Below are 13808 nucleotides of genomic sequence, written 5' to 3'. Positions count from 1 at the left end.
ATGGCTATGTTCCTGACATGCTCAAAGTATTAATGCCAGAGCCTATGTTTAGGGCACAAATACAGATAGTCCAGTAGCCCATATGTAAGTCATATATGCTTCTCCATGCAAAGAAAAGAGGTCGCACTCATCGAGATGGAAATTTCACTGATTTATTGACATATCATGAACATGTCCAGTCGGGGGAGTGACATAAGGAGTGCAAAGAAGGCTGACAACGGCCGTTTCGCGCCGTGCATGATGAGCAGGAGGACGTACGTCATCACTGAGCATCACCGTAGCCGCGACGTCACGGTCTAAGTACAGCGCATGTGTAGGGCGCGTCTGTGTGACGTTCCTATGGTAGCCTATTGCTGTGTGCCAATATAATGTTGAACTTGCATTTTGACGCGATAGAATATGGTGTCTACCCATGATGGAGTGCAGCAGTATAATAGGGGATAAAATACATATCCCATACTGTAATGGGCCGATGACTCTCATCCTAGGGAGCGCGCGTATATGCCACCATTACATAAAGCCTGTAATACATGAATGGTCATATAGAGCAGATTCTGTCTGTCTAGGACTGCGGCGTACATGCACAGAAATGTCATGCACTTGAATAGCCCAAAAAAGAGTCACATTAAACATGAAACATTCATGGCCCCAATCATTGAAAAGAGCTTCTCATTAAGTGTGACACTAGCGTATGCATATAATACATAATATAAGGCATCACCGATTGTGGGCAAGAATGCATTTACCCTGTGCCAATAATGTGCCGCGCTCCACACATGGGCATATACGTGTATACACGCAGTGCCACATCGCACCATCCCTCCTCCGCGGAGAAGATGGATGGTGTATACGGTGTCTATAGGTAGCGGACATTACGGATTATTGTTATCATTGACTATGGCACTCTAAAGCAGAAAACATAAGATTATGTCACCGTCACATTCAAAAGGATATGAACAGAATAATCAATAAAGTTAATCAGGAAATTGACAAAATAAACAAAATAAATGTAAATTGATGAAATTTCTTCGCCGTTCCCCGAGCTCATCGGTGGAATTCTTCACAGCAATGAGGACGAATCCAGAAAAAGATGTGGTAGAGATCAGTATACAAGAACAACCACCTATAACAAAGAGTAAATATTAATATACACACACACAACAAACAAGAGAAAAGTATAAACCATTCATGCCCTTACAAAACATAAAATTGAGATATTACAACAAGGACTTGTAACTGATGGCCTGATTGAGGCTTTACGGACCAAGTGTCCCCATCCATCGTGTTTCCATTGAAGGAGTTTTTTCCTAAGGTTACCACCACCACGTATGCCCATATACACATGGTGGATACCACGGACGATGGACCCCCTAGGATTGCAGTCATGCTCTTCAAAAAAGTGCTTGGGGATTGTTTTTAGGGACTGAGGATCTGAGCAAGCAGCCGCATTTTTTATGTCCCTAACATGTTCCTGTGCGCGAACTTTAAAGGGTCTTGTAGTCATCCCTATATATATCAAGCCGCCGGGGCAGCTAGCGTGGCATATGATGGCCTCCGTACTGCAGGCTCTATGACGTACTATTGTATAGTTCTGTCACCTGCAGAGTTTGTGAAGTCTTTAGTTCTAATAATGAAACGGCAGGCAGAACAGTCGCCACACGGGAAACAGCCCCGAGGAGAGGGCCTTTCAAAGTGTTGGAAAAAAGGTAGTTTTTGGAGGTGTATAATGACTCCTACACAGCATGTCAGTCTGTGACTTACGCCATGTTATGGATGGATACGGGGTCAATTGTTTCTGTAAATCTTTGTCCGTCAGTAGAACTGACCAATGTTTTCTGAAGATTTGATTGATCTCTGACCAGTTGGCATTAAACTTGGTAATGAATCTCGGTTTAGATTCTTTTGTCATATTTTTATTAGATTGTTTTTTTAATAAAAGACTGGTCCTATTGGTATTAAGGGCACGGGAATAACCCTGGGTAATATCCCTGTTAGGGTACCCTCGATTTTTGAATCTATAGTGCAGTTCTCTTGCCTGTTTTAAGAACATAGTCATCCGAACAAATGCAGCGTGCTCGTAAGAACTGTCCGATAGGAATAAAACTTTTGAGTTTTGGAGGGCGTGAAGATGAATAATGTAAAAGTGCATTTGTCGCGGTAGTCTTGCGAAAAATATCAGTACAGATAGATCCGTCATCCGATTTAAAAATTTGAAGGTCCAAAGAATCAATGGAAATCTGACTATATTTCCAAGTTAACTTTATGTTGTAAGTGTTATCATTTAGGTGGCCCAGAAATTTGTCAAGCTGTGACATGGAGCCCTGCCAGATGAAAAATACATCGTCGATATACCGCAGCCACGAGACGACGGAACCATGACCAGGTGTATCAAGGACCTTCAATCATTATTATGATACAATAACCAAGCCATTTAGATCGAACATACAATATATTTATTGGAATACAACTTTAGAACAAAAAACTTTTGCATATCTACAATTTATTACATACTCTGCAGTAAGTGGAAAAAAAAGTTTTCACCAAAACCGTACTGAGTAACGTGTGTGCAGTGTATGAATGTGTTCTGAGAAATAGTATCGCCTCCATCAGATCCTCCTTCATAGGTGACCTCACATCTGACCTCATTATTCTAAGGCCAGAGAACAACCTCTCTACAGTAACTTGTGCTGGTGGTAAAGCAGTGACCACATGGCGACATCTCTAACAATGTCAGGGTGGGAAGGAATTGCCTCGTGCAGTCAGTATTGATGAACAATTGATCTCTTCTACTTCCTTGAGAGCAAGAGAAAAATGTTGATGAAATCTGGTCAATCTGTTCTCTATGGGAGTGGAATCTTTTTCCTGTGACAACGCTTTGCCTGCTCCTTGTCGTCCAAATACTTGTCGAAATCAATCTCCTCATCTGATGAGGATGGAGGAACGGCAGCAGCAGCTCTGTCAGGACCCGAGTCCTCTTGGCCGTCCTGTAGGCCACTCATCCTAACTGCTACCTCAGTCGGAGCTTCTTTTCCTTTAGTAAGCTGTTGATCATCCAGCAGTATACGATGACTCGGGTCCACATAAACAGCTGCCAGAAGAATAGTATTTTCTAATAGCAGTGTTCTCCGTCTCATTGAAGCAGCAATGCCATCTGCGATTAAACCTCTTTGGGACAAGCAAAACCGCAAGTTCTTCCACTCCTTTATAAAAATGCCAGGAGTTAAATCCTCAGCTTGTAACTTTTTAGTCAGTGTAAATGGGTGATGACGCAATTCCTTCAATTCAGCCACCTGTGTCCATTGACCTTCATGTAGTGTTACCTGAGGGTTGGCCATATCTACGAGGAAGGGTTTCAGCTCAAGCAGTCGCTCAATCATTAAATAGGTGCTGCCCCACTGAGTGGCTTGATCCACAATTGCCCCTTTTCCAGCACGTCTCTTCCAGATGGAATCAATTTTAGGGGTTCTAGCAGCAGTAGCCAATCTCCTCACTTTGCTAATCAGAGTTCCAGCATGTCCCTCATGCTGGAAAATGTATAGGCAATTATCCTTCATGTGTGCTTGGAAAGATATGTACAGATCACCTTGTTTATAAGAGTGTGCAATTTCTCTGTATTATATTTTACAATGGACGGGAACATGTGTACTATGTATAATGCTTGTTATCATAAGCCATTGTGTATGTTTGTACATTCTTTGTCCTGAGGTTCAATAAACGAATTTAAAAAAACAAAAAAAATGTCCAGGGAGTTGAGTCCAATAACCAGCAGCCAGAGGATCAAATGGGTCTATACGCTTCCCTTTCTCTCTGATGGGATGTGGTCTCTCCGTCTCAGGGTCTTTTATACCCCAGAAAGGTAAGCTATTTTTAGAATTACCCAGTGTCCTTCAGTACACCCTCACATTCTGTTCCCTCTTTAGAAGTCAACAGACTAGTGTCATAATACAGTGCACAATTAGCATATCAGTGCCCATCAATAGACAGAGATAAACACCCACTATGTACAGTCAGGCTGTGACAGTAAGTGAGCTAATTCAATTATCAGCCTTTTGGAAGGTAATTGAGACTCCAGACAATATGGGGAATACACGAAATGATACAGGGCAACAAGAGAACACTATGAAAATCAGTGAAATAGAAATATGCACAAAATTATATCCACATAGCCTATCACACCATCACAACCTTCTTCAATCACTAATTATCTAATACTTTCTCTTTCCAGAGAAACACCAAGTTTGCAGCCATTTTTCCATTAAGAGCTGTAAAAGCTGGTCATGCAAATAATGATAATGGTACACCGTCCTTCACAACAAGCTCGATGAGCTGTCTTTTAAACACCTCTGCTGTCATTGTTACAGTAACTTTGTCACTTAAAAAATATCTTGTCACTGATGTCTGAGACGCTCTTTCCTCCTCCTTTGCCTGGCGGGAAGTGCTGGGCTCTGGTTTCTTGGTGCTGCTGTGATCTTTTTCAATCACAGATATGTAAACTTCTGGGTGGCAGTGCTGTAAATGTCTTTGTGGTTCGGAAGCTCTTGAAGGAGCACTTTTATCACTGCCTGAGTATGCACTGATTTTGCCATCACAGCATTTGTTTTCATCTGGGTCACTTATACACTGACACACAAAATGTTTTTTATCTTGAGTCACTGTGAAATGCTCAAATACAGCTGACGTCATAAGATGCTTCTTAGACATTTTGTATTTATGTAAATTCGCTCTCAAAATAATTTTGTCCTGTAAAAAAAAAAAAAAAGGTATATTGAAATTCTTGCAAGAATAGGGAATCATGCACTGTATAATTTAGGATAGAAATAAAACAGTCTTTGCATAAAGCAATAGGACAGACAATAAGTATAAAGTTTGTAAAACGTGTTGTTCGCTTTACTCTGAACTTTCAATGTCAGGCTTGTCTCAGGGTGCAGCTCACTAAATTCTTCACATCATATTTCTTCACAGTCTATGGAGAGGGGAGGAGGGAGCATGTTTGTGCTGAATCCTATTCCAGAACACTCAAATATATATGCCCTCATCGATCCTGTTACTGTATTTCTGAATTTGAGATGTTAGAAAACAGTTTTTCCCCTTATATTCTATGTATAGTGCATATAAGTCATCAGAGCAGCTAATTTATCCAAACAGGAGCTAAGAGGAAAAACAAACTATAAAACATCAAGCATACAGAGACAACAAAGACTGGACTATTGATTTATGCACAGTTTATTGAAAGTTTAGATCTGCTTGAAGTACTTACCTTAATCATGCTTTCCTGTTAACTCCAGAAGTTCTGAGATGAATGTAGGCATTCCTTCCCTGTGTGTTTATTTTTTCCCCTTATCTGTAGAAAAGGAGCTTCACTACTTATCATGAACCTAAACTGCAGCACAGATTCATCTTGGCTAAAAGTCTACACCTGAGATCTGGAACAGGACAAACATTTATAGGACATTTCATATCTTTCCCAAATTCTTAGGAAAAAAGCATTCCCCACAAACTGCACTGAACTACTGAACCCAACTTATATATTTTAGGAGTCTGAGTCGGTCCATTTTGTATCGACTGCACCAAAATGGACTCTGACTCCACAACTCCAAATCCACAGCCCTGGTTCTCAAAAGAATTCATTAGCTGCATACTTTTTGAGGCTGTATATTCCCCATCCCATATTGCTCTAGTTTCAAGCTCTCCTGATTAGTGTAGCAAGGTGTCTACCAAATATGTCTTTTCCTGTTTTCGTAAGATGCAAAAAGTCCACCATACAGGTAATTCACTCTGTGGTCAAGAAACCCTAAACATTGCTCGCAACACCATTGATGTAGCCAGTTGTTCACTTGTAGAATCCTGTTCATTCTCCTTGGTCCATGTCCATCCACTGGGAGGATGGAGAAGATGATGACCTGGGCTCCCAGTTCCTTCACTTTCCAGCCTAGCTCTTCAGAATCTCTGCATATAGTTTCCAGGTCCTTTCTTGCGGTGTGATGTGTTCCTATGTGTATTAATAGACTTGGGCAGTCATCATTAGCATGGTCTTGATACCCTATTACACACTTGTTTGATTTGGGCACCCGGAATACAGCACACTACTCATGAAGTAATGTCCGGTCGGCAGATAGCGGCTTCTGTTCCTCTCATTATTGAATCCCCCACGACCACCACTCACCTTTTCTTCTTCACCACAGCGCTTCTTTTTCTCCCTTCAAGAGGCTTCTGAATTCTTACTGGCGTGTTCTTTGTGGGCAAAACACTTTTTTGATGTACATCTTCATGCTGCGTGAGAGCCTGGTAGCGGTTTTTCAGCAGTATGGGTTCTGACTGCCTCCTCATCCTCCTGCTTCTTTGGCTCATATGCTTCCATTTTTCTTCTTCTGCAGGTACTTTGTAAGCTCCTTATCTTGATACATTCTGAATAGTTATTTCTACTCCGTCATTATCTTCTGCAGGAAAACAGGAAAGTTCTCTTGGAACATTCTTAAGAGATTCTTTTGTTCTGTCAGGAAATCCTCATCTTGTGTGATGAGCTTCGGTGCAGCTCTTCTCTCCTGAAGACTTTGCACCTTTTTCTCTAGCAGAGTCACACGCTTGCATTTCTGCCACGTAAAGTTTATTTTCCTCTGGCAAGTATGTACACATATAGCACACTGGGAAGACACGGGGGGGTCAGCAGGTGCTCTAGTCTGTTAGGCGAAACCGCATGGACCAGGGCACATCCCACTGAACGCCCGCTCTCCTTTACCGTGGGCATAAAACTACTCGGACAACACAGGGTGAGGGTAAAACGGAGCGGAAATGTTTTATTGAACCGCAAAACAGGCAAATATCACATAGAACAGTCCCAGCAAAATAACGAAGATGGTACACTTCAGAGTCTCTCGCCCTTCCCCTTGATTCGCAGGGATTCTTATCTTTGACTTCAGATTGTCCAGGGCCGACTACCCCACCAGTATCGTGCACAGAGAGGAGTTAACAGCAAGCTTAGGAAGCTGACAATCCATTGAGGTACAAGGCCTGGTGATTAGAGGGTTACAACCTGGCTTCTCCGAACATCTCCATGGAGCCAGGTGACCAGTGGGTCCCAATCCTGACCTCCCCAAACATATCCATGGGTTCAATGATGGTCAATGGAGCCGATCTGTATTCTTTCAGCTGGGGCGGTTATCCCCCTAAACTGGCATCTTGTAGAATGTCAGATATTTGTCCCTCGTGATGGAGACTTGATCTGGCAGCTATCTTGTAGTGTTCCTGGTTGTGGTTTTGTAAAGAGTCTCTGGTTCTTTGAATCTCTTGGCTATCTGAATGTATATTGTTAGAGGCATATCTCAGGTATATAGTTCCCAACTGTTATCCTTCTAGCTACCATCTAGAGGTCAAGAGAAACGTGATGAGATTAACGCATATTGTTTGGCTATTTAATCTATTTGCATGCTTTTTACTCTTGTTTTGCAAGTCAACAAGCTTGATGGCCTGGACCATGTGTAATCGACATATCAGCAAACGTCATTGTTCAATTGCCCCGCGACTCTGTCATCCAGGACAACCGTGTAATATGCTACTTCAAATGTCAATATTACAGCCTTATATGAACAAAAGTCTGTTTTCTTGACCAACCAAAGAACAAATTCAAAAGTCAACATATAGATAAGTCTATTTTTCCTGGCTTACTGAGAATAGACATCTGGTTAATTAAGATAAGATGCTGTCCTGTCACACCAACTAATCGGGATTCCTTCTAATGAGTGTGATCCATACCTCATTCTCTATTCTCTGCAATCTACATGCATCGGGCAGGTCCACTTTTGGGATGGCAGTAACCATTGACTTTTAATTATTGTGCGTGGACCTAAGATGTTATCTTTTAGACACAATTTCGTTTACGACTTTTCTGTTACTTGTCTTTTTGTAGAGCAAAGAAAGAGCTATGCCCGGGACAGCGTCAGTATCGTGTCTGAGACCTCCCAGTACCATGTCGAGGTAACGTTCTGTGATTTTTGGGGGCTCTGCGTGATATGGTTGCTGGGTTGTACTGTTGGGGAAATATTTACTTAATTTCAAATACCGAAGACCCCAGCCTTGGTCCTTAAATCCCCCCACAAACTTGTCTATTCCTTGACCCAATAACGTAATGTGAACACGCTCCTACCATGTACTGCAGCATCTCGCTACATTCATCATGGACCGTAAGGACGCGGTGCTCACCATCGAGGACGGGATCCGCAAACTAAAGTTACTAGATGCAAAGGGGAAAGTGTGGACACAGGATATGTATCTCCAGGTGGACGACAAAGCCGTTAGTCTGTTTGATATAGAGACCAAGGTAACGCTCCTCTGCCATCATCCACAGAGGCTTAATAGTATCTGTGATGCTGAAGAAGCATCATGGCTTGTCAGTGTTCCCTTGGCGCAGTGCTCACTGGTCTCTGGCTGCAGGGTGGGTGGTCCTTCAGCTTGGTGTTTCCTGGGCATGGGGTGGGAGATCCCCGAGCGTGGTGGTCACTGGTCTCTGGCTGCAGGGTGGGTGATCCCTGAGAGTGGTGTTTACTGGTCTCTGGCAGCAGGGTGGGTGGTCCCTGGGCATGGGGCGGGTGATCCCTGGGCATGGGGTGGGTGATCCCTGAGTGTGGAGGTCACTGGTCTCTGGCAGCAGGGTGGGTGGTCCCTGGGCATGGGGTGGGTGATCCCTGAGCGTGGTGTTTACTGGTCTCTGGCTGCAGGGTGGGTGGTCCCTGGGCATGGGGTGGGTGATCCCTGAGTGTGGAGGTCACTGGTCTCTGGCTGCAGGGTGGGTGGTCCCTGGGCATGGGGTGGGTGATCCCTGAGCGTGGTGTTTACTGGTCTCTGGCAGCAGGGTGGGTGGTCCCTGGGCATGGGGCGGGTGATCCCTGGGCATGGGGTGGGTGATCCCTGAGTGTGGAGGTCACTGGTCTCTGGCAGCAGGGTTGGTTGTTCCTTGGGCATAGTGTGGGTGATCCCTGAGCGTGGTGTTTACTGGTCTCTGGCTGCAGGGTGGGTGGTCCCTGGGCATGGGGTGGGTGATCCCTGAGTGTGGAGGTCACTGGTCTCTGGCAGCAGGGTGGGTGGTCCCTGGGCATGGGGTGGGTGATCCCTTAGCGTGGTGTTTACTGGTCTCTGGCTGCAGGGTGGGTGGTCCCTGGGCATGGGGTGGGTGATCCCTAAGTGTGGTGGTCACTGGCTGCGGGGTGGGTGGTCCCTGGGCATGGGGTGGGTGATCCCTGAGTGTGGTGGTCACTGGTCTCTGGCTGCAGGGTGGGTGGTCCTTAGGCATGGGTTGGGTGATTCCTGAGCGTGGTGGTCACTGGTCTCTGGCTGCAGGATGGGTGATCCCTGAGTGCTGTGGTCGGTAGTGGTGGTTGCTGAGAGCAGGGTCAGTGTTTGTGATCCCAAAGTGAGGTGGTTAGTTGTGGTACCTGGGAGCAGTGTTTATGATCACAGGTTGGATGGTCCCTGGGTGCAGGGTTGGTTTTGGTGGTTTGTCTATGGAATTGGTGTGGGTGGCCCCTGGGAGCAGGGTCTGTGATCTCTGAACGTAGTGGTCGGTGGTCCCTGGGAGTGGTGTTGAGGATGTCCGAGTGCGGTGGTTGGTAGTCGCTGGTCCCTGGGCACAGGATGGGTGTACTCTGTGAGAGGTGGTCACTGGGTGCGGTGGTCGGTAGTGGTGGTCTCGGGGTGGGTGGATGCTGGGAGCAGGGTCAGTGCTTGTGATCCCAAGATGAAGTGGTTAGTTGTGGTACCTGGGAGCAGTGTTTTATCACAGGTTGGGTGGTCACTGTGGTTTCTGTGTATGGAGTTGATTTGGGTTTTCCCTGGGAGCAGGGTCTGTGATCTCTGAACGCAGTGGTCGGTGGTCCCTGGGAGCAGGGTCTGTGATCTCTGAACGCAGTGGTCGGTGGTCCCTGGGAGCAGGGTCTGTGATCTCTGAACTCAGTGGTCGGTGGTCCCTGGGAGCAGGGTCTGTGATCTCTGAACGCGGTGGTCCCTGGGAGCAGGGTCTGTGATCTCTGAACGCGGTGGTCCCTGGGAGCAGGGTCTGTGATCTCTGAACGCGGTGGTCCCTGGGAGCAGGGTCTGTGATCTCTGAACGCGGTGGTCCCTGGGAGCAGGGTCTGTGATCTCTGAACGCGGTGGTCCCTGGGAGCAGGGTCTGTGATCTCTGAACGCGGTGGTCCCTGGGAGCAGGGTCTGTGATCTCTGAACGCGGTGGTCCCTGGGAGCAGGGTCTGTGATCTCTGAACGCGGTGGTCCCTGGGAGCAGGGTCTGTGATCTCTGAACGCGGTGGTCCCTGGGAGCAGGGTCTGTGATCTCTGAACGCGGTGGTCCCTGGGTGCAGGGTCTGTGATCTCTGAACGTGGTGGTCCCTGGGAGCAGGGTCTGTGATCTCTGAACGCGGTGGTCCCTGGGAGCAGGGTCTGTGATCTCTGAACGCGGTGGTCCCTGGGAGCAGGGTCTGTGATCTCTGAACGCGGTGGTCCCTGGGAGCAGGGTCTGTGATCTCTGAACGCGGTGGTCCCTGGGAGCAGGGTCTGTGATCTCTGAACGCGGTGGTCCCTGGGAGCAGGGTCTGTGATCTCTGAACGCGGTGGTCCCTGGGAGCAGGGTCTGTGATCTCTGAACGCGGTGGTCCCTGGGAGCAGGGTCTGTGATCTCTGAACGCGGTGGTCCCTGGGAGCAGGGTCTGTGATCTCTGAACGCGGTGGTCCCTGGGAGCAGGGTCTGTGATCTCTGAACGCGGTGGTCCCTGGGAGCAGGGTCTGTGATCTCTGAACGCGGTGGTCCCTGGGAGCAGGGTCTGTGATCTCTGAACGCGGTGGTCCCTGGGAGCAGGGTCTGTGATCTCTGAACGCGGTGGTCCCTGGGAGCAGGGTCTGTGATCTCTGAACGCGGTGGTCCCTGGGAGCAGGGTCTGTGATCTCTGAACGCGGTGGTCCCTGGGAGCAGGGTCTGTGATCTCTGAACGCGGTGGTCCCTGGGAGCAGGGTCTGTGATCTCTGAACGCGGTGGTCCCTGGGTGCAGGGTCTGTGATCTCTGAACGTGGTGGTCCCTGGGAGCAGGGTCTGTGATCTCTGAACGCGGTGGTCCCTGGGAGCGTTGTCGGGGATGCCCGAGTGCAGTGGTTGGTAGTCGCTGGTCCCTGAGCGTGGGGTTGGTGGTTCAATTGGGTTAGAGCTGTGATAACGGAGCCCCTCTATGTGATGGGGTGTGCACGTTACTGTCGTAGTGGTGATGTCTGTGTCGTGCCGCCATGTCTGTGCATGCCCCTGTGATAAGCCTGTTCCCCCAGGAGTGGAACAATCTGTGGTTTCATTTCTGCACAGACTGAATTAGAGAACTTCCCCGTGGGCTGCATCCAGCACTGTAAGGCTGTGATGAACTCCTGCAGATACGACTCCATTCTCGCCCTGGTATGTAAGGAGCCAACACAAAGCAAAGCTGATCTGCACCTCTTCCAGTGTGATGAGGTCAAGGTAAGGCGGAGACCGCGCTGCTGCACGGGGCCTATGGTGTGATGGTGCATGCTGTGTGCTCTTCATGTCGCCTGGATGGGTCCATGTGAGGGACCACCACGTCACGGGAGGACTGGCCCTGGCGGATCTGGCACCAGGGCGGCACACTTGTCTTCATGGTGACGGGGTTCAGGAGAAGTTGTCACTCTCCATTGATGTTGAAACCAAGAACAGTGCAAAGGGCCATAAATGGGAGAATTCAGGAAAAGCTTGGGCGGCCACCAGCTCCCTGAGTAACACACAGCTGCGAAATGCTGAAGAATCGGTGGAGGTCGCCCTCCAGAAACAGAGGGGAGGAGCAGAGACACGACAGTGGAAAGCCGGAAACTACTGCTCAAGAACAGTGTGCACACTGCGTCCAGAGACTGATCACATTGTGATCTGTGATCCTCTCCCCTGTAGTGATCACATTGTGATCTGTGATCCTCTCCTCTGTAGTGATCACATTGTGATCTGTGATCCTCTCCTCTGTAGTGATCACATTGTGATCTGTGATCCTCTCCCCTGTAGTGATCACATTGTGATCTGTGATCCTCTCCCCTGTAGTGATCACATTGTGATCTGTGATCCTCTCCCCTGTAGTGATCACATTGTGATCTGTGATCCTCTCCTCTGTAGTGGTCATTGTGATCTGTGATCCTCTCCTCTGTAATGATCACATCGTGATCTGTGATCCTCTCCTCTGTGGTGATCACATTGTGGTCTGTGCTCTTCTCTGTAGTGATCACATTGGGATCTGTGCTCCTCCTCTGTAGTGATCACATTGGGATCTGTGCTCCTCTCCTTCGTTGTGTCAGCACACTGGGGTGATGGCTGTGATTTTTGTTGATTTTCTCCTTGTCTGACTCTTCTGCTTTTTTTCAGGCTTCTTCGATTCACCAGGATATCTACAGTTCAATGATCGATGGCAAAGGAGGAAAACTGAGGATGCGGCCAGATGTTCTCAGGTAATCTGTGCTCATGTGCGGCCAGATGTTCTCAGGTAATCTGTGCTCATGTGCGGCCTGATGTTCTCAGGTAATCTGTGCTCATGTGCGGCCTGATGTTCTCAGGTAATCTGTGCTCATGTGCGGCCAGATGTTCTCAGGTAATCTGTGCTCATGTGCGGCCAGATGTTCTCAGGTAATCTGTGCTCATGTGCGGCCTGATGTTCTCAGGTAATCTGTGCTCATGTGCGGCCTGATGTTCTCAGGTAATCTGTGCTCATGTGCGGCCAGATGTTCTCAGGTAATCTGTGCTCATGTGCGGCCTGATGTTCTCAGGTAATCTGTGCTCATGTGCGGCCAGATGTTCAGGTAATCTGTGCTCATGTGCGGCCAGATGTTCTCAGGTAATCTGTGCTCATGTGCGGCCTGATGTTCTCAGGTAATCTGTGCTCATGTGCGGCCTGATGTTCTCAGGTAATCTGTGCTCATGTGCGGCCTGATGTTCTCAGGTAATCTGTGCTCATGTGCGGCCTGATGTTCTCAGGTAATCTGTGCTCATGTGCGGCCAGATGTTCTCAGGTAATCTGTGCTCATGTGTGGCCTGATGTTCTCAGGTAATCTGTGCTCATGTGCGGCCTGATGTTCTCAGGTAATCTGTGCTCATGTGCGGCCAGATGTTCTCAGGTAATCTGGGCTCATGTGCGGCCTGATGTTCTCAGGTAATCTGTGCTCATGTGCGGCCTGATGTTCTCAGGTAATCTGTGCTCATGTGCGGCCTGATGTTCTCAGGTAATCTGTGCTCATGTGCGGCCTGATGTTCTCAGGTAATCTGTGCTCATGTGCGGCCAGATGTTCTCAGGTAATCTGTGCTCATGTGTGGCCAGATGTTCTCAGGTAATCTGTGCTCATGTGCGGCCAGATGTTCTCAGGTAATCTGGGCTCATGTGCGGCCTGATGTTCTCAGGTAATCTGTGCTCATGTGCGGCCAGATGTTCTCAGGTAATCTGTGCTCATGTGCGGCCTGATGTTCTCAGGTAGTCTGTGCTCATGTGCGGCCAGATGTTCTCAGGTAATCTGTGCTCATGTGCGGCCAGATGTTCTCAGGTAATCTGTGCTCATGTGCGGCCAGATGTTCTCAGGTAATCTGTGCTCATGTGCGGCCAGATGTTCTCAGGTAATCTGTGCTCATGTGCGGCCAGATGTTCTCAGGTAATCTGTGCTCATGTGCGGCCAGATGTTCTCAGGTAATCTGGGCTCATGTGCGGCCAGATGTTCTCAGGTAATCTGGGCTCATGTGCGGCCAGATGTTCTCAGGTAATCTGGGCTCATGTGTGGCCTGATGTTCTCAGGTAATCTGGGCT

General features: G+C 47.8%; 1 protein-coding gene across 8 annotated transcripts in view; it reads left to right on the top strand.

The window, feature by feature from the left end:
• The window catches only part of EPS8 (EGFR pathway substrate 8, signaling adaptor), a 185074-nt gene that overhangs the window by 58908 nt on the left and 112358 nt on the right, over nt 1-13808 (top strand). For 7 of the 8 annotated variants that reach the window (XM_073564617.1, XM_073564615.1, XM_073564616.1 and 4 more), the window contains exons 5-8: nt 7904-7971; nt 8153-8314; nt 11333-11482; nt 12386-12468. In XM_073564617.1, the coding sequence (XP_073420718.1) occupies nt 7904-7971; nt 8153-8314; nt 11333-11482; nt 12386-12468 (463 nt within the window). The remainder of the gene's footprint in view (nt 1-7903; nt 7972-8152; nt 8315-11332; nt 11483-12385; nt 12469-13808) is intronic. The other variant, XM_073564618.1, reaches the window with a different exon arrangement.

This window comes from Dendrobates tinctorius, unplaced genomic scaffold (assembly GCF_039654945.1).
Source record: "Dendrobates tinctorius isolate UK_male_01 unplaced genomic scaffold, ASM3965494v1 ptg000464l, whole genome shotgun sequence".
NCBI lineage: Eukaryota > Metazoa > Chordata > Amphibia > Anura > Dendrobatidae > Dendrobates > Dendrobates tinctorius.
Note: the sequence above shows the minus strand (reverse complement) of the source record. Positions and strands in the feature narration are given on the sequence as shown.